At 38.7% G+C, this 25,914-nt stretch overlaps 1 protein-coding gene and 1 pseudogene across 34 annotated transcripts in view; one reads left to right on the forward strand and one right to left on the reverse strand.

Moving 5' to 3' along the window:
- SWT1 (SWT1 RNA endoribonuclease homolog) overlaps positions 1-25,914 on the forward strand; it is a 127,361-nt gene that overhangs the window by 1,307 nt on the left and 100,140 nt on the right. For 14 of the 34 annotated variants that reach the window (XR_013417119.1, XR_013417114.1, XR_013417120.1 and 11 more), the window contains exons 2-7: positions 2,403-2,495; positions 8,079-8,159; positions 9,843-9,901; positions 16,006-16,747; positions 22,118-22,177; positions 23,663-23,783. Coding sequence is in view for 19 of the 34 variants with exons in the window: in XM_028851396.2 (XP_028707229.1) it covers positions 2,412-2,495; positions 8,079-8,159; positions 9,843-9,901; positions 16,006-16,747; positions 22,118-22,177; positions 23,663-23,783 (1,147 nt within the window). In the remaining 15 variants the exon portion in view is untranslated. Of the gene's footprint in view, positions 1-2,402; positions 2,496-4,939; positions 5,078-8,078; positions 8,160-9,842; positions 9,902-16,005; positions 16,748-22,117; positions 22,178-23,662; positions 23,784-25,914 lie in introns of all 34 variants that reach the window. The other 20 variants (XR_013417109.1, XR_013417111.1, XR_013417106.1 and 17 more) reach the window with 5 other exon arrangements.
- Positions 12,782-13,329, reverse strand: LOC106994422 (large ribosomal subunit protein eL22 pseudogene; annotated as a pseudogene).

Consider the following 25,914-nt stretch of genomic DNA (forward strand, 5'->3'; position numbering starts at 1 on the left):
GAATGTATAGTTGACTCATGGCTCAACAGTCAATTAAAAACGGGATAACACTGACTATAACTTACGGATATGCTAACTATATCTGTGCATCATCCAATAATTCTTGTTCTCATTTCTTTCTTTTTTTTTTTAACTGTCGTTCATGATGATTTTTTATTTCTAAATTACTAGATGGTTAACTGAAAGCTGGATTCAGTATGTTAATGTCATTTAATACCAGCGGGAAACCAGATTAAAAGGGTTAGATTTTGGTATGTGGATTCTGTGGGAATTTTTGTAAGAATTTCTAAGCATGGTCTCTGCTTGTAAGACATCCTGAAGAAGGAATCTTCAATGTTTGAAGAATTAAAAAAATAATGTTATTCATCTATTGCTGCTGCATAAGTTATACCAAAACATAGTAGCTTAAAATAACAATAAACATTTATTACTCCACAGTTTCTGTGGATCAGGAACTCAGAAACGACTTTCTGGGTTGATCTGGCTTTAGGTCTCATGAGGTTGCAGTGAAGGTATGTGCCAGGGCTGCTGTCATATCAGTTGATTAGGGGTGCAGGATCATCAGCTTCAAAGGTAGCGCACTCATGTGCCTGGCCGTTAGTTGGTTCTGGTTGTTGGCAAGAGGCCAGTAGTTCTTCTCTTGCGAGCCTTTCCATGGGCTGTTTGAGTGTCCTCATGACACTCTGGCTTTCCCTAGAGTGAGCAGTCCAAGACAGGACAAGGTAGAAGTCATGATGTCTTATATGATTTAGCCACATACTACTATGTAGCAATATCTTATTGGTTACACAGGTCACCCCTATTCATTGTGGTAGGGGATTACGTAAGTGTGTGATTACCAAGCATCAGGAATCATCAGGAGCCATCCAGCAGGAGACTGGCCAGCACAGGAAGTCTCCCCTCATTTAGTTTATGTTTTGATTTGCATAAAATCGATAGGAGTTTCACACTAGTACAAATATAAAACGTTTGTCCGAATAAACGTAAGTGTTTTTCTGAGATAGCCCACAATACTGTCATCCACTGACAGTATTTACTTGGTCCACAGCAGGGCTGGAAAAATGAGACTGGGATGGGAAGTGAACAGAGGAACTACAGTGAGCGAATTGGAAGTGGTTCAGAATGAAAGAGTTAATATTACAAGGAAGAAGAATTCACTCGTTTATTCACTCAGTAGGCATGTATGAGCACCTAAGTTTTTGGTACAGCATACTCAAGGAGCTCAGGGTCTAGTAGAAAGACAACCATACAAGCAAGTATATATGTAGACCTTACTGTGTACCAACCTATGCAAGATGTATATGTATGTTTTTTTTTAATTTTTTTTTTTTATTTTTGAGATGGAGTTTTGCACTTGTCACCCAGGCTGGAGTGCAGTGGTGCGATCTCGACTCACTACAACCTCCGCCTCCCAGGTTCAAGCGATTCACCTCCCTCAGCCTCTGATTACAGGCATGCACCACCACACCTGGCTAATTTTGTATTTTTAGTAAAGACGAGGTTTCATGATGTTGGCCACGCTGGTGTTGAACTCCTGACCTCAGTTGATCTGCCTGTCTCGGCCTCCCAAAGTGTTGGGATTACAGTGAGCCAAGGTGCCCAGCCGCAAGATACATTTTACATCCATTGTTTGAGTACCTCAAAAACCCTGTGGGATGGGTTATCTATTTTATGAGTAATGACACCAAGACTCAAAAAAAGTGTGTGATTTGCCAAAGTCTTGTTCAATGAATGACTGAAGGTGTTTCGGGAAAATGAAACTTATGACTAATTGGCTTTGAAATGTAGGTAGTGCAGAATATAGCAACCTGGAGTCAGTTGAAAATGGTGATCTGATGCTTATGTGAGAAGTCAGGGATCAAGGCATGGTTTGAGACTCCTTCCTGGAAAGGTGATAGATGAAGCTGAAGGAGAGGAATGGGTAATTTTGAAGGAGAATGTAAGTGAAGAAAAGTGGAATAGTGAGAGAATCTTGTCATCTTGGGAATGGTTAAAAAATAGTAATCATAGTGCTGGGAGCAGTGGCTCACACCGGTAATCCCAGCACTTTGGGAGGTGGGCGGATCACAAGGTCAGGAGGTTGAGACCAGCCTGACCAACATGGTGAAACCCCGTCTCTACTAAAAATACAAAAATTAGCAGGGGGTGGGGCACATGCCTGTAATCTCAGCTACTCAGGAGACTGAGGCAGGAGAATTGCTTGAACCCGGTAGGCAGAGGTTGCAGTGAGCCGAGATCATGCCACTGCACTTCAGCCTGGGCGACAGAGTGAGACTGCATCTCAAAAAAAAAAAAAAAAAAGATCATTTTGTAAAACTCCAATCTTTATATAACTGAAAGAAGACAAATTTCTATTTTCTTTTTTATTGCAAAAAAACCTGTATTTTTAATGTTTATGTTAGCTTTTCAGGATGTCCAGCAAAGAATCCTGTGGGAAAAAAGAGACGTCTCAGAGGAAGGACACCACCACTTCATCACCCAATTTTGGTGAAAAAGTAAGAATTTTGATTTACTGACCTAGAGATACATTTCTTTTTTAACAATTTATTTTTGTTTAATGAAAAAAAATACACCTTACTACTATAATGATTTATGTAAATATTTTGTTCTGCCCAGCTGATCCAGGAAAAGTCATTTACTTTTCCTGTTTTTTACTTGCATTGTTTTATTTATTCCTCACAACTGTGTGAGGTGGGTACTATTATTCCAATTACACAGATGAAGAAACTGAGGCTTAGAGACTAGTTATATAGAGGTAAGTAATTTGCTTAGGTATTCCTGACTTCAATTCTAAGCCCCCTAAATCCCCTCATTCTTAGCAATAATTCAACATTGAACCATTTTCCATGTTTTCTCCTTTTTCAGTTTCCTCAGCGTTGGCTAGGATTGCGTTCTCATCAGTCAGAATGGTCAGCTCTATGTGGCTGAGGCTAATAGTGGGGAAGACATACTTACCATGTCTTTTTTCTCTCAGAAACTACCTTAAGAAGTGTTTTGGGGCTGAGTGTGGTGAATCATACCTGTAATCTTGGCACTTTGGGAGGCGGAGGCAGGAGGACCACTTGAGCCCAGGAGTTTAAGAGCAGCCTAGGCGACATGGTGTGCACCTGTGTTCTCAGCTACTCAGGAAGCTGAGGTGGGAGGAGGATCGCTTGAGCCACAGAGACCAAGGCTGAAGTGAGCTATGTTCGTACCACTGCACTCCAGTCTGGCTGACAGAGTGAGATCCTGTCTCAAAAAAGAAAAAAAGTAGTAGTGTTTTGGTAGATGAAATTTAGGATATCTCATTAAATGAGCTGGGTATTGTCTCCAGGAAGCAAAAGTGCAAAACAAAAAAAAAAACCATGTAATCGGTTTTATTACATACTCTCTGAATGGTCTGGATAGTTGATCATCAGTATTAGAGAGTGTTGATGCTGTGTTACATCCAAGATGAGAGACTAATCTGGCAAAGGTAAATATTCACAAAAAAGTGATTTCTGTGGTAGCAGGTTAGTTCCTATGACTTTTTCATGACCTGGATGAAGTTCCAGATAGTGTACTTTTTGGTGTTTGTTCGTTGCTTACTTACTAACTTTCTGATTACTAATTTGGTCTCGTAGGTATAGCAATAGTTGGAAAGGTAACCCTGAAGCATGGCCATACAGTACTCTGTGTAATTTATATACTTCCCATCTCCATTTGCCGTTATTAACTGGCATGCTGTTTGCAATTAACACCTCATTCCCTCTTAAACCTACTCTAGTCAGACTTTTTCTTTCTATCACTCCTATAGCAGTGATTTCTGTGTTGCTAAATCCATCGGTCATTTCTAAGACCTCATCTGACTTGGCATATCAGCAGTATTTGGTATAGCTAATTACACCTTCTCCTCGAAACACTTTCATGAAGCTTTTTGTTTTTCTCTGAGTCTGCTTGCTAGGGAATTCACCTCGCTTTAGAGATACCATATTCTCTTGATTTTCCTCCTTATTGGTGACTGCTTCTCAGTGTCCTTTGCTAGTTCCTCCTCATCTTATTAAACTGTAATCTTTCAGGTACCCAGGCTTTGTTTTTCCAATTTACTAAATTGTGATTCCATTCTTTGAGTTGCTTAGGCTGAAATCCTTGTGATCGTGCTCTGCCTGCACCTATCAGCAAATTCTATGAGCTTTGTTTTTATAATGGGCATACCTTGGAGATATTTTGGGTTCAGTTCCAGACCAGTGCAGTAAAGCAAATATTGCAGTAAAGTGAGTCACATGAATTTTTTGTTTTCCCAGTACATATAAAAATTACATTTATACTGTGCTGTAGTCTATTAAGTGTACAATGGCATTCTGTCTAAAAAAAGTGCATATGTTAATTTAAAAATACTATAGGCTCAAGCAGGAGGATCCCTTGAGCCCAAGAGTTTGAGGCTCAAGGGATCCTCCTGCCTGAGAATCATGCCACTGCACATCAGCCTGAGCAACAGAGCAGGAGCCCATCTCTAAAAGTAGTAATAATAAATTTAAAAAATATTTCATTGCTAAAAAAATGCTAACGATCATTTGAGTCTTGAGTGAATCATAATCTTTGCTGCTAGAGGGACTTGCCTTGATGTTGATGGCTGCTGACTGATCAGAGTGGTGATTACTGAAGGATAGGGTGCTGTGGATGAAGTTTGCCACATTGACTCTCCTTTCACAAAAGATTTCTCTGTAGCATGCAATTCGGTTTGACAACATTTTACTCACAGCAGAACTTTCAAAATTGGAGTTAATCTCTCAAACCCTACCACTGCTTTATCAATTAAGTTTATATAATATTATTCTAATCATTTGTTCTCATTTCAACAGTGTGCACAGCATCTTCACCAGGAGTAGAAATCAATCTCAAGAAACCAGTTTCATTGCTCATTTATAAGAAGCAACTCCTAATCCATTAAAGCTTTTTTTTTTTTTTTTTTTTGAAACAGAATCTCACTGTGTCACCCAGGCTGGAGTGCAGTGGTGCGATCTTGGCCCGCTGCAACCTCCGCCTCCTGGGTTCAGGCGATTCTCCTGCCTCAGCCTCCCAAGTAGATGGGACTACAGGCACCCGCCACCATGCCTGGGTAATGTTTCTATATTTTTAGTAGAGATGGAGTTTCACTGTTTTGGCCAGGCTGGTCTTGAACTCCTGACCTTGTGATCTGCCCAACTTGGCCTCCCAAAGTGCTGGGATTACAGGCGTGAGCCTCCCCACCCGGCCCCCATTAAAGTTTTATCATGAGATAGTAGCAATTCAGGCACATTTTCAACCTCTCCTTCAAATTCTAGTTCTCTTGCAGTTATTTTCTCCACTGAAGTCTTAATCTGCTCAAAGTCATTCATGAGGTTTGGAATCGACTTTTCCAAACTCCTGTTAATGTTGCTATTTTGACCTACTGCCATGAATCATGAGTGTTCTAAATGACATCTAGAAAGGGGAATCCTTTCTAAAAGGTTTTCAATTTACTTTTTCTGGATCCATCAGAGGAATCACTGTCTATGGCAGCTATATAGCCTTACAAAATGTATTTTTTAAATAATAAGATGTGAAAGTTGAAGTTACTCCTTGATCTATATGGACTGCAGAATAGATGTCGCATTAGCAGGCATGAAAACAACATTCATCTCTTTGTACATCTCCATCAGAACTCTTGGGTGACCAGGTGCATTACCAGTGAGCAGTAATATTTTGAAAGGAATCTTTTTTTTTTTTTCCTGAACGGTAGGTTTCAACAGTGAGCTTAAGGTATTCAGTAAATCATGCTGTAAATACATGTGCTGTCATCCAGGCTTTGTTGTTTCATTTCTAGAACAGGCAGAGCAGATTTAACATCATTCTTAAGGTACCTAGGATTTTCTGAATGGTAAGTATTGGCTTCAACTGAAAGTCACCAACTGCATTAGCCCCTAACCAGAGTCAGCCTGTCCATTGAAGCCAGGCATTGACATCTCTCTAGCTATGAAAGTCCTAGATGGCATCATCTTTCAATATAACACTGTTTGTCTATGTTGAAAATCTGTTTAGAGTAGCAACCACCTTCATCAATGATCTCAACTAGGTTTTCTGGATAACTTGCTGTAGCTTCTACATCAGCACTTGCTGTTTCACCTTGTACTTTTATGTTACAGAGATTACTTCATTCCTTAAACCTCATGAACCAACCTCTGCTAGCTTCCAACTTTTCTTCTGAAGCTTCCTCACATCTGTCAGCCTTCACAGAGTTGAATAGAGTTAGGGCCTAGCTCTGGATTAGGCTTTGGCTAAAGGGAACGTTGTGGCTGGTTTGATTTTCTATCCAAACCACTCAAAACTTGCCCAATATCAGTAATAGGGCTGTTTTGCTTTCTTATCATTTATTTGTTCACTGGAGTAGTGCTTTTAATTTCCTTCAATAACTTTCCCTTTGCATTCATAACTTGTCTAATTGTTTGGCACAAGACTAGCCTTCAGCCTGTGTTGGCTTCTGACATATCTTCCTCAGTCAGCATAATCCATTCTAGCTTTTGATTTAAAGTGAGAGACTTTTACTTCTTCCTTTCACTTGAACACTTAGAGGTCATTGTTGGGTCGTTAATAGGCTTAATTTCAATATTCTTGTGTCTCAGGGAATAGGAGGCCTGAGGAGAGGGAGAGAGACTGGTGAATGGGTGATTGGTGAAACAGAACACACGCAACATTTATCAGTGAAGTTTGCCGTCTCATGTGGGCAGTTTGTGGCACCCCAAAGCAACTGTGATAATAACATTAAAGATCGTTGAACACAGGTCCCATAGCAATATAACAGCAATGAAAACATTGGAAATATTGTGAGAATTACCGAAGTGTGACACAGAGACATGAAGTGAGCACATACTGTTGGAAAAATGGTGCTAATGGACTTGCCACAAACCTTCAATTTGTAAATAATGCAATTATCTATGAAGTACAATAAAGCAAGGCACAATAAAACGAGGTATACTGGTGTGCAGAGTCTACCTCCTTTACTGTTATGTCCATGATCCAAGCACCTTGTTTTCCTGAATTATTATAGTAGTTTCCAAAATGACCTCCCTGCTTCTGCATTTGCTTCCTTATAGTCTGTTCTCAACACACTAGCTAATGTGGTCCTATTAAAATATAAGTCCAATCATGTTATTCCTCTGCTAAGTACTTTCCAGTGTTTTTCCAGTTCATCCAGAATAAAAGCCAAAATCCTTACCAGGGTTGACAAAGCTGCCTCCTCTCCCCATCCCATCCCCCTGACACTCTCCTGGCATAATTTGCTTTTCTGCTCCATGGCCTCCTTGCTGCTGTTCCAACAAGGCAGGCATGTTTCTGCCTCTGGGGATTTGCCCTTGCTGGCATTCCCTTTGAGTTGAAAAACTCTTTCCCTCAATATTCTAATGGTTTGTTTCTTCACTTCATTTTGGTCTCCATTCAGATGTCAATTCGTAAGTGGGGTTTGACTACTCTGTTTAAAATGGTGTATCTTCTCCACTCCTGACTTCCAGCCCTACCTGTTTCCTTTCTCTGCTTTACTGACTCCCAGCCCTTCCTGTTTCCTTTCTCTGCTTTATTTTTTTCCATAGCATCACCTGACACACTAAATATATTACTTGTTTATTTGTAAATTCCTGTACTAGATTTTGACCTTCATGAAGAACTGTTATTATTTTTTCATTCATCTCTCTCCACTGTCTAGAATGTCTTTGACATGTGATAGGTACTTCAAACAAGTTTGTCCTAGGTCTGTTGAATTCAGAATCCAGTGAAAAATAAGTGGATGTGTGGTTTTGCGTTGTAGAAGACTGACTCTCACCATGGCAGTGCCACCTCACAACAACCTTATCTGAGCTGTCAGCGGGCTTCCTGCTCTGACACCTGTATCCTATCTCATCTCTATTTTGTGAGCATTTAGGGGTTCTGGCTTCTAGTTGAATCCGCCTTCCTTTTACCAAAGTTTGTGTATCTGTAAACATTGTTCCCCACCAAAGTTCATTATTGAATGTAAATATTGATTTGTAATACTAGTGATGAAATAGTTCTGTGTATACTGTTCTTTATTTTGTTCTTTTTAAAATTTGTTTTCTTTACGGCATTCTTAGGACAAGAAAGAGAGAAAAACCTCAGCAAGTTCTACTAGTTCATCTTCTATAAGATCAGTTTCATCAGAAAAGAGAAAACGGGTGAGTGTTTAGATACCATAACTAACTAAAAGTTATTTATAGTAAAGTTTTAATTGACAGAGGATTTGTGATATAAATTCCTCCTATACTTTTTCATAGCCAATAGAAAGTCAGTGTTGTTTTCTTTCTTCTCACCAAACCATTTGTCAAGTTTTTTATTTCTTGTACTGTTAGGCCCTGCCATGTGGGATAAGACAACACGGCTATAAATTTAGACAGTTTTTAAGTCCTCTCACATATATGGTTATATTTGTCTTTTTTTTTTTTTTGAGACAGAGTCTTGCTCTGCTGCCCCGGACTGGAGTGCAGTGGTGCCACCTGAGCTCACTGCAACCTCTACCACCCGTGTTCAAGCGATTCTCCTGCCTCAGGCTCCTTAATAGCTGAGATTACAGGCATGCACTGCCACGCCCATCTAATTTTTGTATTTTTAGTAGAGACAGGGTTTTACCTTGCTGGCCAGGATGGTCTCAAACTCCTGACCTCGAGTGATCCGCCTGCCTCTGCCTCCCAAAGGTTATATTTGTCTCCTTTTGAGATAGCCGAGGCTGATACATTGTTTGCATTTTCAGATTCAGAAGCTGAAATCTAGAAGGTTAAGTGACTTTTTCAAGGCCACATAACTGTGTACAGCAACGGAACCAAGTCCAGAGTTCTTTCCACTGTCATACAAATAATTAGAAACAGTGATGCAGATTAAACACAATAAACTAATTCATAGGTTAGTGGTAATGTACTTACCACATTCAAGTTGAAGTTATGTACGTATCCAGGTTAGCTACGTAGTTGTGGTGGGTATAAGATAAGGTAGTGGAAGTTCCAGGGATGCAGAATTGTGTTTTAAGAATTTACTTGTTGTCAGATAGTTAAGCTGGGTTTCTATTTATTTTTGCAGTGTTAACCTTCTTAAAACACCGATTTCATCCCATTTCTCCTCTGCTGAAAATCTTTACTCACTGTTTGCCATTCAGGGCTCTCTCAAATTTGTTCATACCTTAACCAGGTTTTTTTTTTGTTGTTTTCCCTTCTTTCCTTGAAAGAGGCCATCTTTTCTTGGCTGTTTTTTTTTTTCTTTCTGCTGAATTTATACCAGTTATCCTCAGTTTCTTAGAATGCCTTCTTCTTTTACCCATCTCTCAAGCTTTATTATTTATGGTTATTTTGTCCACCTGTTTTCCCAGGTATCTTTCCTCTTTAGGTGGTTGATATTTTGAACTGTTTTAGCATTTTTTGACTCTTCTGCTTTGACACTTAGTTACATCCTTATAGTAGGTTATTTGTACATGTTCGACTTCTCTTGTCTTTATTATTTTATGTAAAACCATAAGCTCTAAGCTCTTTAGGACATGGATTATATTTTGTGTCTCTCTCATCTTTCTTGTGCTTGGCCCTGTTTCCTCAGAGTACGTAGAGAGACAGGACGGTAGCGCAGAGAGAGTCAGACAGATCTAGTTTCAGATAACTGCTGTGCTGCGGACTTGCTCTGTGACTTTAAGGAAGATACCTACCTCTGTTTGAGTTTTGTGAAACGGGGATGATGATAATATGTGTCTCACCAAAATATTGGAAGGATTAATTAAAAGTATTGTGTCAGCCTATTCATTATCATAAACTGTGGGAAAAAATATGTACCAGTGCACAATTAATGTTTCCTAAATGATAGACTTTTTTTTTAAATTTCAGAAATCAGATCATGTAGATGTTCTGTACTATAATATAAAAAGAAGACAAGAACAGAAAAGGTAAATTTCTTGTTTTTAATTTTACTATTTTGGTTTAGAATTAGACTAAATATTCAGATTAAAAAATTTTTTAATTTACTTTGAAGAGGACTGTTTTGCATGCAAATATCTCTAGCTATATCACTGATTATGATTATAGAATTCTCTTAATATTACTATAAATTTAAGAAAGAGTTGGGTGAAATAAAAGTCTATGAAAACTATTGTGTAAATGACACTAAAATGTACATTTTTATCTCAAGTGGTTTGATTTTGGCACATGATTATAAGATGCATAACTTCATTGCATACGATACTGAAGTAAGTTATGAGGCTAAATTAGAGATTTTGGATAAATCATTTTCATGTATTACCCATGAAGAGAGTATGTATCTTACAGAATTGTTATGGCTTTAAAACCGTGTTTATTAACCAGTATGTGGTTATAGCTAGAGAAGTTGGGGAATGATGGTCAGAATAATGGAAATTATTATTCTTTAATTTCTGCACTTTTTGGATAAAAATTTCAGTGAAATTTTGGTGCAGAAAGTACTTGCTGCTAATAGGGGAGTATACAAAGTTATAACGTGTGATAAAACTTGGTAAGATCAAGGTTTCTCCAATTAAGGGAAAACAAGATAGCATTAAATATTATAAATAAAAGTTCTGCTTCCCAACAGTCTCAGTTAGTGTTTGCTAAAAACAAAAAACAAAAACAAAAAATTTCAACTTGCCTCTGTCTTTTCTTCAGTTTTTCTTCTGAATCATCTGCTGTTTTTTGGTGATACTTTGCTTCTGTGTTATTCTCTGTTGAAGTATATTCTTGCACTAATTTCATATTATGTTGACTATCCCTTGCTACATTTTTTGAGCTATTTTAAGGCCTTTTACACTGATATCCTTCTTTTTTTAAAATTTTAATTTCTAAAACACTATTTGACTTCAAACTAGTTACCTTTTGTTTAAGGGCACATTTTTTGGCCCTTGATATTATATTGATATATAAGAGGGTAAAATATAAAATGTTTTGTAGAAATATCCCTGTTAATTCAACTCTAGAGAAATTTCTGAAATTGGTGTGCAAATAGTGAAAGCCATAATACAGATGAAAAACTAGAGATAATTTTATCATCGGGAAAGGCAGTTACAGCACACCATTTCTGTAATTCCTGTTCCATGGTTTGAATACATAGAAATGTATTAACAATAAAAATAAAAGCAAGAAGGCAGTGCTTGCAGTGAGCGGAGATTGCGCCACTGCATTCCAGCCTGGGCGACACAGCGAGACTCCAGCTCAAAAAAAATAAAAAAATTTAAAAAAATAAAAATAAAAAATATATATATGCAAGAAGCTGGACACACTGGGTCATACCTGTATTCCCAGCACTTTGGGAGGCCGAGGTGGGAGGAAGACTTGAAGCCAGGAGTTTGAGACCAGCCTGGGCGACGTAGTGAGACCCCATCTCTACACACACACACACATTTTTTTTCCCTTTTTTTTTTTTTTAGAACTGAAAAGCTAACTTCAGCCCAGGATTAATTTTTTTTACAACTAAACTAAAAATTACTACATGGGAGCATCAGTGCAACACACAAGTAAAATTTGTAAACTCAAGGCACAAACTTATAGTTAATGATCTTGGCGAGGGACATTGCCAAAGAGCTATTGATGCCTCAGTGAAGTTTAAAAGAAACTGCCTTCTCTGAAGGCAGAGAAGAAATATGCAAGCAATTATGCTTCAAAGAAATTTGCACAGAAAGAGAAAATGCTAGCGCTGTTATTACCACAAGTGAAATTGCAAAGCCTCAGCATGTTCAACTCAATCCACAAAGCACCAAATGTTAAATTGGAGCCAAGGTAGAATTTGAACATTGAATTTTCAGCTACGCAACTCTCAGAGCACAGCAATTTCAGGTGTGGAAACCAACTGTAGGCAAGCTCTTTTAAAAACATGAATTTTATACACCGTAAATTCTAAAACAGAGCAGACACTTCTGCGTTATTGTTCAAATTTCTGAAGGGCACCACAAGCCATCAGGGTCTCTTTCAAAGTCACTGCAACAATTCTGTCATCCTAACTTTGGTAGCCCCCTCTGGTGGTTCTCTAGCCTCTGCATGCACTGAGGCACACCACTATATTTGTACAATGACTTCTGACATTAAATCTAGTCATGGCCTAAGTAGCATGAAGCAGCTATTTCCTGGGCACCTCCTGTCTCCTTGGCATGGGAGGTTTCCCAGTCACTTCTTCATGCCACCGCATTCAGGAGAGCCTCCAGAGCTCTCGGCCTGAAGGGCCCCTAACTCTGGGCCCCACACAGGAGGCCACATCTGGAAGCTCTATTCCTCTGGCTCCCTCTGCTGGAAACCAAAGTGACAGTTTGTTGCAAAGACTTGTAGAAACAGATTATGTGTAAATTCATTCTTGTACATATTTACTTAATTTAGAACCTGGGACTTTTCAGTCTCTCTCCAAGCCTTTTATGGTGGGTGATGGACTATGCAGCATAGCTGAAGGAGCACAGTTTCTTTCTATAGGAAGAAAATGATTAGTATACATAATTGTGTACATCAAGACAAATTTGTAATAAAAAAATGAAAGTAAGATGAAGGGCCCAGAAACCTGCATTTTATTGACACTGTCATTTTCCACAGGGAATCTTAGACAGATGTCACTTGTTTTCTTTTAAGTAATGAGAGAAGCCCACTTGTATTCCTGAATCTTTTTTTGAGAAAAGCACCAGAGACGATTGACAGTCATACTTTTTAAAATAAAACAGTGACTATCTGCAGCCTACATCTCCACACCCTTATCTACCTGCCCAGTGGTTGTCCGTTCCCTTGAAGTCACCATCTCCTTCTATTCTGGTATTGCCATAAGAATTGAAATTTTCGAACAGAAAAAAAAAAGTCTAGTTACAAATGAGTGCGTGGCAGCCCAAATGAAGCCCTTTGACTGTGATTTCTAATTTTCTGTTCAATCCATACTGCAGAGATACAAGGATGAACCACCATTTTGGTTCCCAAGTTTTATTCAAGAACGCATATAAAATATTCCATGTAAATGAATTTTAATCCTCATCTCCTCTTCTTGTTCGTCCTGGTTAATTTGGAAGTAACGTAATTCATAACCCTTTTTGCTGTTAGCAGTTACGCACATCTAATCCCGTAGATTGTTCTTCTTCAAATATTTCTTATTTCAAATACCTTTTAGGAAGAGGCGTCTTGGAAGTCATGGTGATCTTGCCCTTGCCCTTTTGATCACAACCCCTCCACCGACATTCCTAGCTTTTCTGTTCACTTTGATCCTCTCTTGCAAAAACTGCTGGAAATTGGCAGCATCCATGATTCCATCTTCTATGGGGTGGATGCAATCAAGAGTGAACTTCAGAGCCTGTTTTTTTTTTTTTTGCCCCCCCTTTACCACAAGGTTTTTCATGGGTGCCATGGTGGCAGTGAAGGCGGAGAGGGCATTTTTTTTTTTTTTTTTTTTGAGACAGGGTCTCACTCTGTTGCCTAGGCTGGAGTGCAGTGGCACAATCTCGGCTCACTGCAGCCTCCAACTCCTGGGCTTAAGTGATCCTCCCACCTCAGCCTCCCAAGTAACTGGGACTACAGTCGCATGCCACCACTGAACTTCAGCCTGGGTGATAGATTGAGACTCTGTCAAACAAGCAAAGACATACTTACATTCATGCGTGCATATGTGCTGGAAACTCAGGTGAAACTCTTATAAAAACTCTGTTTATGGTTTGCTCTTACATAATTAATTATTTGAGAAGTCACTTGTTAAGTGTATCACTCTTGTTGGGCTGTAACCTAACTGAGGGTAAAGACTCTATCTGCTGTGTCCTCTACTGCCTCTTGGGTGCCTGCCAGAGTGATGGCACTGAAAAGGCACAGATTTACTGATATAAATTAATAGATTGTGTTTGATATTTTTCCCCTTTTTTTTCTGACTACAAAGTAATATCTACTTTTATTAAGCACTGAAATATAATTATCACCTCTAGCTATTGCTGTTTCTAACATTTTAGTGCCTTTCTCTCTGGTGTTTTTACTACGCTTGTTTAAGGTGTTGAGACCATATTATATGTACAGATTTGTATCCTGCTTGTTTTTGATTTTCGATATGTTTTATGTCACAGAAGACTTTTCATAAACATCCTTTTAAAAAAACTATAGTATTCCATCATATGAATATACCACTTTTTAAAGTCATTTCCAAAATTTTAGCAGTTACTTTGTACCTGATTGTTTTGCTATTATAAGTAATCCTGAATATTTTTTTCATTTCTGATTTTTTTCACCTTGGTATGGGTTTCTAAAATGGGAATTCCAGACGTAAAAAAATGACCATTTTTGGAGTTTTTAGTTTATATTCAGATTTCTTTGTGGGACTCTTATGTTGTTTTACATTTCTACCAGCAACATGTGAGAGTGTCCATTTTACAACCCCTTGTCAGTATTTGATGTTATTATAAAATCTTTGCTAATTTGATAGAAGAAAATGGTATGGGCCAGCTGTGGTGGCTCACACCTATAATCCAAGCACTTTGGGAGGCCGAGGTAGGCAGATCACGAGGTCAGATCGAGACCATCCTGGCCAACATGGTGAAACCCCGTCTCTACTAAAATATAAAAAACTAGCCGGGCGTCATGGTGTGTGCCTGTAGTTCCAGCTGCTTGGGAGGCTGAGGCAGTGAAATCGCTTGAACCTGGGAGGCGGAGGTTGCGGTAAGCCAAGATTGCGCCACTGCACCCAGCCTGGCGACAAAGTGAGACTCTGTCTCAAAAAAAAAAAAAAAAAAGAAGAAGAAGAAAATGGTATGTTATTGTTATTATTAGCATGTCTGTGATTACTAGAGAAGTCAAACTTTTTTAAATATTTATTAGCCATTTTCTTTTATTAATTTTTTGTTTATGCCCTATTCTAGAATCTTAGTAGTTTTTGATGAACTTTTTATTTACTAAGGCTAGTAAGCTTATTAACATATTATTTTGCTAGAAGTTAGTACATCTAACAAATACCATTTCCTAGTTCTTAACATTTTAATTAATTTTTAATACGCTAAGGTTTTAAAGTAAATAGTCACATATTATCAGTGTTTTCCTTTGTTATTTATCCCACTGTTTTTAAGTTTGGGAAGTTCTCTATTAAGAAATCAGGCTGGGCGTAGTGGCTCATGCCTGTAGCCTCAGCACACTGGGGAGGCTAAGGTGGGCAGATGGCTTGAGCCCAGGAGTTCGACCAGCCTGGGCAACATGGCAAAACCCTGTCTCTACATTAAAAAAAAAAAAATACAAAAATTAGCCAGATGTGGTAGTGTACACTTGTAGTGCCAGCTACTCAGGGGGCTGAGGCGGGAGGATCTCTTGAGCCTGGTATGTTGAGTTTGGGGTGGGCCGAGATCACGCCACTGCACTCCAGCCTGGGTGACAAAGTGAGATGCTGTCTCAAAAAAAGAAAAAGAGAAATCGGATAGGCCGGGGTACAGTGGCTCACACCTGTAATCCCAGCACCTTGGGAGGCCAAGGCAAGTGGATCTCTTGGGCCCAGGAGTTCGAGACCAGCCTGGGCAACATAGCAAAACTTTGTCACTACAAAAAAATTACAAAAATTAGCTAGGCATGGTGGCATGCTCCTGTAGTCCCAGATACGTGGTAGTCTGGGAGGTAGGAGGATTGCCTGAGCCTGGGAGGTTGAAGCTGCAGTGAGCCATGTTTGCATCACTGCACTCTAGCCTAGGCAGCAGAGTGAGAACCTGTCTCAGAAAAAAAAAGAAATCAAACATGCATTCTGTTTTTACTCACTGGTTTTTAAGGGTTTAATATGAAGTACAAAATTATTATGATGATAATAATTATTTTACACTTAAATATTTAATCCATTTGGAATTTATGTTTGGTACTATTTAAAGTTGTAATTTTTTTTTTGCAAATAACAAACTAATTATTCTAACACCATTAAGTGAGTAATCCTTTCCACTTCATTCTTAATGTAGCTATTTCTTACTTTTTATGAAGCTTAATGTCAGCCCAATTCTGTTATTCTAACTAAAATGATAGCGTGTAACATTATGTATAATTATAATGTAACCCAGGTTTCTGTGCTGCTTTACAGATTGAGTGTAGAAATTGACACTCTCAGAAGGAGACCAAAAATCAGTTCTTCATCCCAAAGACCTATTAAACTCCAAGAAGCATCAAATTCAAATGACAATCAAATTATTTCACAGAGTCCTTCTTCAAATGGAACTAAACGAGACATACATAAATGTGTAGACTTTAAACATAAAGATATCAAATTGACAAATGCTAGGAGCAAGCTTGACCATGGAATTAAAAGCCTTAGTAGTCCTAAGATTGCCAGTGATGTGAAACTTAAAGCCGAAGGCGAGGCAAGTGAAAATAAATGGTCTCATTTACTTGTTCAGAGAGAGAAGATGAAAGAACTCAAGAAAGAAAGAAACAATAAATTTAGAGACAATTCTGAAAAATGTGTCTTAGAGAAATGGAAGAGAAATCAATTTTCTCAGGATTATAACTCCAACAAGATAATGAAGGAACCCTTGGAATCTAGAAGACAGAAGATCAGTTTCAAAATCCCTATAAAATCTCATGACACCCTCCAGAAACTTGTAGAAGAAAATGTCTTCAATTTAGATTCTAACAAGTTGAAGACTAAGCAGGAAGAAAAAGAATACCTGGAAAGCTCCCAGGTTTCATTAAATGTAACTAGGCAGAAAACTGAACATTTACTTTCAGATTTCACATATAAGCAGACTGTTCATGAGTGGAAACGAAAACATCATTATGGCCGTCAAGAAAGTAATGATTCACATTCTAGTGAAAACCTAACCCAGGTAAGGTGGTAAAAAATGAAGAAGATAGGTTTTAACTGAGAGTTTATTAATATAGTTAAGTTTTTTCTATATTTCTGTATTTTTTCTTGTTTGTTTTTTGTTTTTGAGACAGGGTCCCACTCTGTTGCCCAAGCTGGAGTGCAGTGGCACGATCCTGGCTTACTGCAGCCTTGACCTCCTGGGTTCAAGCAATCCTCCTGCCTCAGCCTCCCTAGTAGCTGGGACTACAGGCACACATCACCACACTGGGCTAACTTTGGTGTTTTTTGTAGAGATGAGGTTTCACCATGTGGCTTAGGCTGGTCTTGAACTCCTGGGCTGAAACAGTTCACTCCTGCTCAGCCTCCCAAAGTGCAGGGATTACAGACGTGAGCCACTACACATGGCCTTTTTAGTTGTTTCTGTTACTGATGATAATCATAGATGGCTGATTCAAATTTATTCATGAAGTTATATGTCGGTTTCTTTATTTTACTCTCTTTAATTCCAACTTTTTTAGACAGATATTTTGGCAGGTATCAAGGATTCATAATAGAAGGGAATGTGTAAAAATGTGGTGAGAAGCAGCTACAGATAGTCCTTTGAAAAAAGCATTGTATGCTGGAGAACACTCAAGGGACAATATTCTGAATAGTCTTTAAACAGATTATTTTTTTCAGTGTCACTGTGTACCAGGCACTGCAATAAAATAGCTTGTAAGAGATAACACAGTCTGTTTTCAGGGACTGATTCAAGTGAAGAGAGACACAAGCAATTTCCTTAAATATGATAAGTAAAATACCTATCACTTAAGAGAATACACAGCAGGGGATTTTATAGCTTTAGTATATCATGGAAGAATTAGTTTAGAAAGGTATACTGGAGGGGACTGGGTACAGTGGCTCACGTCTGTAATTCCAATGTTTTGGGAGGCCCAGGCAGGCAGATTGTCTGAGGCCAGAAATTCAAGACCAGCCTGGGCAACATACCGAGTCGGGTCTCTACAAAAAAATAAAAATTAGCTGGGTGTGGTGGTGTGAGTCTGTGGTCCCAGTTATTCAGTTGACTGAGGTGGGAGGATCACTTGAGCCCAGGAGTTCAAGGTTATGGTGAGCCGATTGTGCAACTGCACTCCAACCTAGATGACAGAAAGAGACCTTGTCTCAAAAAAAAAAAAAAAAAAAAAAAAAAGGGTTTACTGGAGGCTGGAGGGAGTAACATTTAAACAGACCTAAAGAATGAGTAGAAGTTAGGTGACGGTGAAGGGAGGTGGAATGGGAGAAGCAGGGATATTTTAGGCAGAGGGAGCTACATGAGCAGGGATCTAGGCTAGAAAGCTTGGCACATCTATTTTGCTTTAAAATTATGTAATGTAATTGGCATATATGGACTACTTTGAGAACCTAATCTCTATAATTTTGTTTCTATGGCAAATAAAGTTACTATCTTCAAGAGAACTTTTAGAATTGTGGAACCTCGGAACTTTAGAACTTCAGAAATTCTGGTATGTAGAGACCACTGATAAACAGGGATGGGTAAGCCTGCCTGCTTTTAGGTATTAAGACTGTGGACTGTGGCCAGGCCCGGTGGCTCACGCCTGTAATCCTAGCACTTTGGGAGGCCGAGGTGGGCACATTACAAGGTCAGGAGATTAAGACCATCCTGGCTAACACAGTGAAACCCATCTTTACTAAAACTACAAAAAATTAGCCAGGTGCGGTGGCGGGCGCCTGTAGTCCCAGCTACTTGGGAGGTTGAGGCAGGAGAATGGCGTGAATCCGGGAGGCGGCGTGAACTCGGGAGGCGGCGCTTGCCGTGAGCCGAGATTGCGCCACTGCACTCCAGCCTGGGCAACAGAGCAAGACTCCGTCTCAAAAAAAAAAAAAAAAAAAAGACTGTGGATTGCAATGGTAAGATATTTCTTATGAAAAATGGAGGAATTATAACTAAGGAGGCCAGAAGAGCTTGGGGATGAGTATTTTTAGGTTAAGTGAACTGGAAGGGGCCCCAAGAGGGCAAGAATTGAGTTTGAATTGAGTTTGTTTTCACTGCTTTCTTAAAGGAAAAACCTCCAGTTTTTCTTCTTGTGTTATAACCATTTCTCTAGAGTAGAATGAAAGAAAGGAACTTGAAGTTGCCAGTATGTTCAGTGATCATCATTGTATCATTGCCTGGTTTTCTCATTGTGCTATGCATCTAAGGAATAGTATGAGAAATCTCTGCAGTGTGTCGTGTAGTTTCTTTTGGTCTCTATGTAGAATTACTACACAAACCAAAGGAGGTACATAGCAAGAATATTAAGTTGCCGAAGAAGCAGTTTTTACATGACCACTTTCCAGTTATTGGAATTTAGACTCTTTAAAAACTGTTCTCTGATAGCAGTATTATCAGGCTTAAAGTCGTTTAGACACAGAAACAGCAAGTAAATATCCATATCTTGTGTATATTATCTTCAGCGTATTATTGACAGCAGATAATCATCTTAATACCCTGTTTGTTTTTATATTTTACCCACTAATTCCTCAATAGATAATTGTTTTCCTAAAATAATGAGTGTACTTTACAAGGAAAATAATTGTATTTTCTGGATTTAGTAATTCTGTTATGCTTTCTAAAGAAAAAACTTCTTTTGTTTCTTAGGTTTTATAGTTCTTTGATACAGACCCCTCTCAAATTGCAAACCTCCCCCTCATTGAAAATTAATGTCCTAGAGATTTATGGTTTATGGTCTATTTTTAAAAACAGCATTACATTTAATTCTTACAAGACTGTAAAGTAGGAATTCATTTATCAAACATCTATTAAAGGTACCTATTATTTTTCTAGGTACTAGGGATTTAGAGATGAGTAAGATGTTAGCCTCAAGAAGGTCCCAGGGAGGCAGACTAGTAAGTACAAAAATATGATTGTACTATAGTGAAGTAAATATCAGAGTCCTAAGAATTGGGTGTGATGTTAGTATAAATCTCCGGGTGAATTAAAGAAGGGCTCACTAACGTGGTAGTTCTAAAGCCTCATCTCGAAGAACATGTCAGGTGAGGACTAGAAGTGCTGTCCAGCTAGGGTAGAGGGCCAGTGTGTGTAATGGCACAGAGTTGTAAAATTGCGTGGAAGGAAGGTACATGAGCATATAGATTGTCAGTATGACTAGAGTCAAGATGGGTAGAGAATCTGTAGGAAAGCAAGTTGGAGAGAAAGCCAGAGAAAGCCAGGGTCTCTAGACAATGGATGATTTTGTATCATAGGAAAGACTGGTTTTTATCTCATATGTTGTAGATGGAAGACAGCCACTGAACCACAGTCAAGGAAATAATGTAATTGTGTTTTCCATTTGGAATCACTTTGGTAGATAGAGCCATTATTATCTTCGTTACCATATTCCCTTTTGTCATCCTCAGGAAAGGCTTTATCCCAACCTATGTATTTAATAAGGCATGGTGGGGGAGGCAAACAGTTAAATGCATGAACTTCTCTGGATTGTTTGGTGGTAGAAAATTCATTGAAGTCACTGTAGGTGGCCCATGAACAGAGAGAGCAAAGGGTAATAGTAACCAAAGGAAGAGAATAAAGAGATGTACAATGTCAAAAGCCACAAGAAGTTCTGATAATAATCTCTGGCTTGTTTGGCACTTCTTAAAGAGAACTTTAAAGATCAGTAAGATTTAAAGTTATATGGAGAAGGGATTCTGAATCTCAGGGTCATGAAATAGTAAAACTATGATGAGCCTACGTTTGTGAAGTGTATGTTATTATATCATGTGAAGTTTGATGTTGGATAGAAGCCGAATTCCCAGTAAAGCATTTAGCCGGAAACTTAGGGTGGAAGCTGAATTCTCAGTAAAGCATTTCTACATATGATGCGACTTAATATTCTTGCTATGTACCTCTTTTGGTTTGTGTAGTAATTCTACATAGAGACCAAAAGAAACTATACGACGCGCTGCAGAGATTTCTCATATGATGTACATTTCTACATATGATGTATGTTTGTGTGGGCGCAGTGGCTTGTGCCTATAATCCCAGCACTTTGGGAGGCTGAGGTGGGCAGATCACTTGGGGTCAGGAGTTTGAGACCAGCTTGGCCAACATGGTGAAACCCTGTCTCTACTAAAAATACAAAAATTAGCCGGGTGTGATGGCAGGCACCTGTAGTCCCAGCTACTTGGGAGGCTGAGGCAGAAGAATCTCTTGAACCCAGGAGGTGGAGGTTGTAGTGACCTGAGATCATGCCACTACAGCCTGGGCAACAGAATGAGTCTCAAAGAAGAGTGTTTGTAGTTCATAGCAGAAATAGCTTTCCATAAAATACATGTTAGTTTTGCGTTATCTTGGAGAATTCTTAGAAGATTATTTCGTTCAATTGTTCTTTTGCTGAGTTTCCTGTCACCTGTATGTTATATAGAGTCAGGTGGGTCTCATCCACTCAGAAGAAATGCCAGTGGAAAATTGGAATTTGGAGAGAGATTTTTCAAACTTTGTTTGAAGACAAAAAATAAAACACAAACCCCTGGTGCTCTAACTACATATAATATAACTGTGCATTTTTCAGCTTTTCCTTTTTAGCCTTATTATAATCCTCAAGTTCCTTCTGTTGTTTTATCATGTCACTTGTAGAAATGGCTTAGTTACTCCTGGATGAAAATTTTTCACCACTGAAGGCCAACTTGTTTACCTTTGCATTCATTATTTCTCTTTTTTTAGGGTGGCATGTAATTTTATTCTTAGAATATAGTATTTTTATGAATTTGTATGTGAAGAATTCTACCCATGTTTCATGACTTGATAGAATGGGGCTTCTCTGTTCTAGGGGCACTTTCTCATCTGGAGGCAGTTTTGCCCCTCAGGGGACATTTGGCAATGCCAGGAGACGTTTTTGATTGTCAAGACTGAGGGTGGGGCTGGCACTGTGGCTCAGGCCTGTAATCCCAGCACTTTGGGAAGCTGAGGCGGGTGGATCACTTGAGCTCAGGAGTTTTGAGACCAGACTGGGCAACATGACAAAACCCCATCTTTACAAAATATACAAAAATTAGCCAGGTGTGTTGGTGTGCCTGTGGTCCCAGCTACTCAGGTGGCTGAGGTGGGAGGATCACTTGAGTCTAGGAGGTTGAGGCTGCAGTGAACCATAATCATGCCATTGAACTCCAGTTTGGGTGACAGAGTGAGACCCTGTCTTTAAAAAAAAAAAAAAAAAATTTGGGAATAGGGGTAGGTGGGTAGTACTGCTGACATTCTGGAGGATAGAGGTCACTGATGCTGCTAAACATCCTACAATGCACAGGGCAACCCCTAAAGTGAATTATCTGACCCTGAAGGTTAATAGTGACAAGGTTGAAAAACCCTATTTAGGTTATGCTTTATTCTTAGCTAATGAAATTACTTTCATTTCAGAGTTTTGAAGCACCATGTTCTTCAGTGTCATCTGAAAGTATCCAGGATACAGACCAAGAGGTTACTGATATTCTTATTTACTTTGAAATTTTTAGTGAAATTAAGTCAAACAGTTCCTACTTCTAATAAAAAATAATGACTGTAGAAACCTTGATAATATGAAAATACAATGATGTCTCTATTTAAATCAATATGTAAGGTTTTATGAAGTCATGCAAAACTATTCAGAAAAGTATACTTTAGTACTTTTTGTTTCTAGTAAGGTTATCTGTTGTGAACAAAGAGCATGAAACCAGTGGCCCACAAGTAATCTGAATTTTGATTTAATTTTATGACACTTTCCCTGTTTATGCCTAGGGTTGCCAAAATGCAGTAGGACATTAACCTGTTTTTACTTCATTTTAAAAATCGTCAGATGAAAACATTATTCAATGAAAATGAGAGTACATGAGTGTTTACCTAAAAAGGTTGTTTCGTTTCCCAACCAGAGTCCCCTGACTGATCTTCATAGAATTTTATGTTCACTTGTCCTAAGTTAAGATGAGATTTGTGGAACACTTTGTAATTGTCTATTTAAAGACTTTCAGGCCGGGCACGGTGGCTCAAGCCTGTAATCCCAGCACTTTGGGTGGCCAAAGCGGGAGGATTACCTGAGGTCAGGAGTTTGAGACCAGCCTGGCCAACATGGCGAAACCCCGTCTCTACTAAAAATGCAAAAATTAGCTGGGCGTGGTGGTGCATGCCTGTGATCCCAGCTACTCAAGAGGCTGAGGCGGGAGACTTACTTGAGCCTGGGAGATGGAGGTTGCAGTGAGCCAAGATTGTGCCGCTGCACTTCAGCCTGGGTGACAGAGCAAGACTCTGTCTCAAAACAAAACAAAACAACTCTCAAACTATATTAATTGATTTTTATTTGTGACAGTCAATTGTATTTTTCTGTTTTGAGGTGCTCCTTGATAGAAGAAAGGTGTCTCATCTCTGATCTAAAGCTAGATTGTATTTCATTTCTTTGTGTCAGAATAACATCAGAGAAGTATTTCTGTGAAGTGAGAATGTTTTTAAGATCTAGATTTCAGTTTATGATGGTTCATAAATAATCTTAGAAATCTCAAGAAGAATGCTCACAGTCAAGATAAAAAAATTTTGACTCCTAAAATGAAGTGAGAATTGAAATGAGAATGAACTTACTTTAATGTCTAGGTATTTGACTCTGTGCAAGGAGCTTCACCTAGCTTATTTCATTTATTCCTCACAAAAATCCTAAAGGAAATAGATATTAAAGATTCCTATTTTGTGAATTAACAAACTGAGATCCAAAGTTGTTAAATAATTTGTTTGCATAAGGTTGCGGAGGTAAGAAGAAAACTATTTTGAAAACCATGTGTGTGTTTATAAATCTTTATTGTTTTACTATGCTGCCTTCAGAGTTTTATAAAATTTTTCTTTCCATAAACCATCTCAAGTGAATTAAGAATTAATTGCTTTCTTCTCTTGTCAATCTGCAAAGTAACTCAAAATATTTCACTGGGGTCTTTTACAATTTAGATGCAGATAGTAGAAGAGCTTCATGCTGCACGTGTGGGAAAAAGTGTGGATTTACCTGGAGAGTTAATGAATATGGAAATTGACTTAGAAGATGATGTACATTCTTCCTCTGGTATACCCTGTATGTTGACGTTTATGCTCTCCTATGCTTTCCTAAAAATTAATGTGCCAATATTCAGTTTTTATAATATTTCGATGAAAAATGTTAAAAAATATGCTCACTTGAAATGAATGATAAAGTAATAGTTTATTTTTTTAGCTACAGGAATTAGATCCAATATTTGTCTTTTTAGTTTTACATATTTCACATTATTAGATAGTTAGATATATTTTCTCTTTTTCTGTCAAGAGGCAGTAATTAGGATTATGAGTTGTCTTTTTTTCTTGCTGTTGTAACTTTAACAATTTCAACTACGTAAAGCACTGATCAGAAATAATGCAAAATAGCTGATACAGTTGCTCACACCTATAATTCCAGCATTTTGGAAGGCTGAGATGGGAGGATTGCCCAAACCCAGGAGTTCAAGGCCAGCCTAGGCAACATAGTGAGATTTCGTGTCTATAGAAAATAAAGTTAGCTAGGTGTGATGGCATGCGCCTATAGTCTCAGCTACTCAGGAGGCTGAGGTGGGAGGATTGCTTGAGCCTGGGAGGTTGAGGCTGCAGTGTGCCAAGATTGCACCACCACATTCCAGCCTGGGTGACAGAACTAGACCCTCTCTCTCAAAAAAAAAAAAAAAAAAAAGAAGAATGCAGATTGCTTGAAGGTATTATATTTATTGATTTCTTGTTCATGTTGTAAAATTTTGATTTTTTTTTTTTTTTTGCTACTGGGAGAAGGTAATGATAGAGATTATCCAAAATCTGTCAGTGTACTATTTCAAATTCTGTTTTTAAAAATGGTAATGCTGACCAGGCATGGTGGCTCAGACCTGTAATCCCAGCACTTTGGGAGGCTGAGGTGGGTGGATCACCTGAGGTCAGGAGTTCGAGACCAGTCTGGCCAACATGGTGAAACCCCGTCTCTACTGAAAATATGAAAAAATTAGCTGGGCATGGTGACCCATGCCTGTATTCCCAGCTACTCAGGAGGCTGAGACAGGAGAATGGCTTGAACCTGGGAAGCAGAGGTTGCGGTGAGCCAAGATTGAGCTACTGTGCTTCAGCCTGGGCACCAACAGCAAAACTCCATCTCAAAAAAAAAAAAAAAAATAGTAATGCTACCTTTACATTCACATTGTAGTTTTCATCTTTCAAATGTTTTCCTGTGTGTTAACTTATCTGAACCTTAAAATGATCCTATGCAGTAACAATGCTAGTATTATTATGTATTGTCTTTTTTTGTTTGTTTTTGTTTTTGTTTTGAGACGGAGTCTCCCTGTGTCACCCAGGCTGAAGTGCGTTGGAGCTATCTCTGCTCACTGCAACCTATGCCTCCTGCATTCAAGCCATTCTCCTGCCTCAGCCTCCTGAGTAGCTGGGACTACAGGCGTGTGCCACCATGCCCGGCTAATTTTTGTATTTTTAGTAGAGATGGGGTTTCACTATGTTGACCAGGCTGATCTTGACCTCCTGACCTCAGGTGATCCGCCTGCCTCGGCCTCCCAAAGTGCTGGGATTACAGGCGTGAGCCACCAAACCTGGCATGTATTTTCTTTTACACATATTTATCTTTCGATTATATTCACTCAGGATATGTTAAAATTAGCTTATAATTACTAAGCACAGCTGCCAGTGATCCATGACAGAAGTTAGAAACATAATTACTTCCCCGGCTAGTCAGTTCATAATTTAAAATCCACCTACAAGCAATTTATACTGTTCGACTGGTGGGTGATTAAACACTGATTACTATTCTTTCTCTTAAGAATCGAAGTAAAAGCAATTTTGTTTTTATTGTCTAAAGGACTTCTCTTAAGAATGCTATCAAAAACATTCTCCATGACTGGTTTTTCATAGTCTTGGCCCCAGGTTTCCTGTGTATTTCTGCTTTGCCAACCCTTACCTTCTCTGCCCACTTTGACTTAGATGATTCTCCACCCCACTCCCACTCCAAACAGTGGTTGCAGTTCCTATCCAGAGGACCCTTAATTGATTGGGGAGAAATTTACTTGGCAACAAAGATACGGACCAGATAGATAGCAACTTTAGAGTCTAGCCAACTGTGTAAATCTCTGATATAGTTAACAAGACAAAGAGGCGTTTTAAATTTAATTGAATTTTCAATGCTTCTATGATATCGAAATTTTAGA

This window comes from Macaca mulatta, chromosome 1 (genome assembly GCF_049350105.2).
Source record: "Macaca mulatta isolate MMU2019108-1 chromosome 1, T2T-MMU8v2.0, whole genome shotgun sequence".
Taxonomy (NCBI): domain Eukaryota; kingdom Metazoa; phylum Chordata; class Mammalia; order Primates; family Cercopithecidae; genus Macaca; species Macaca mulatta.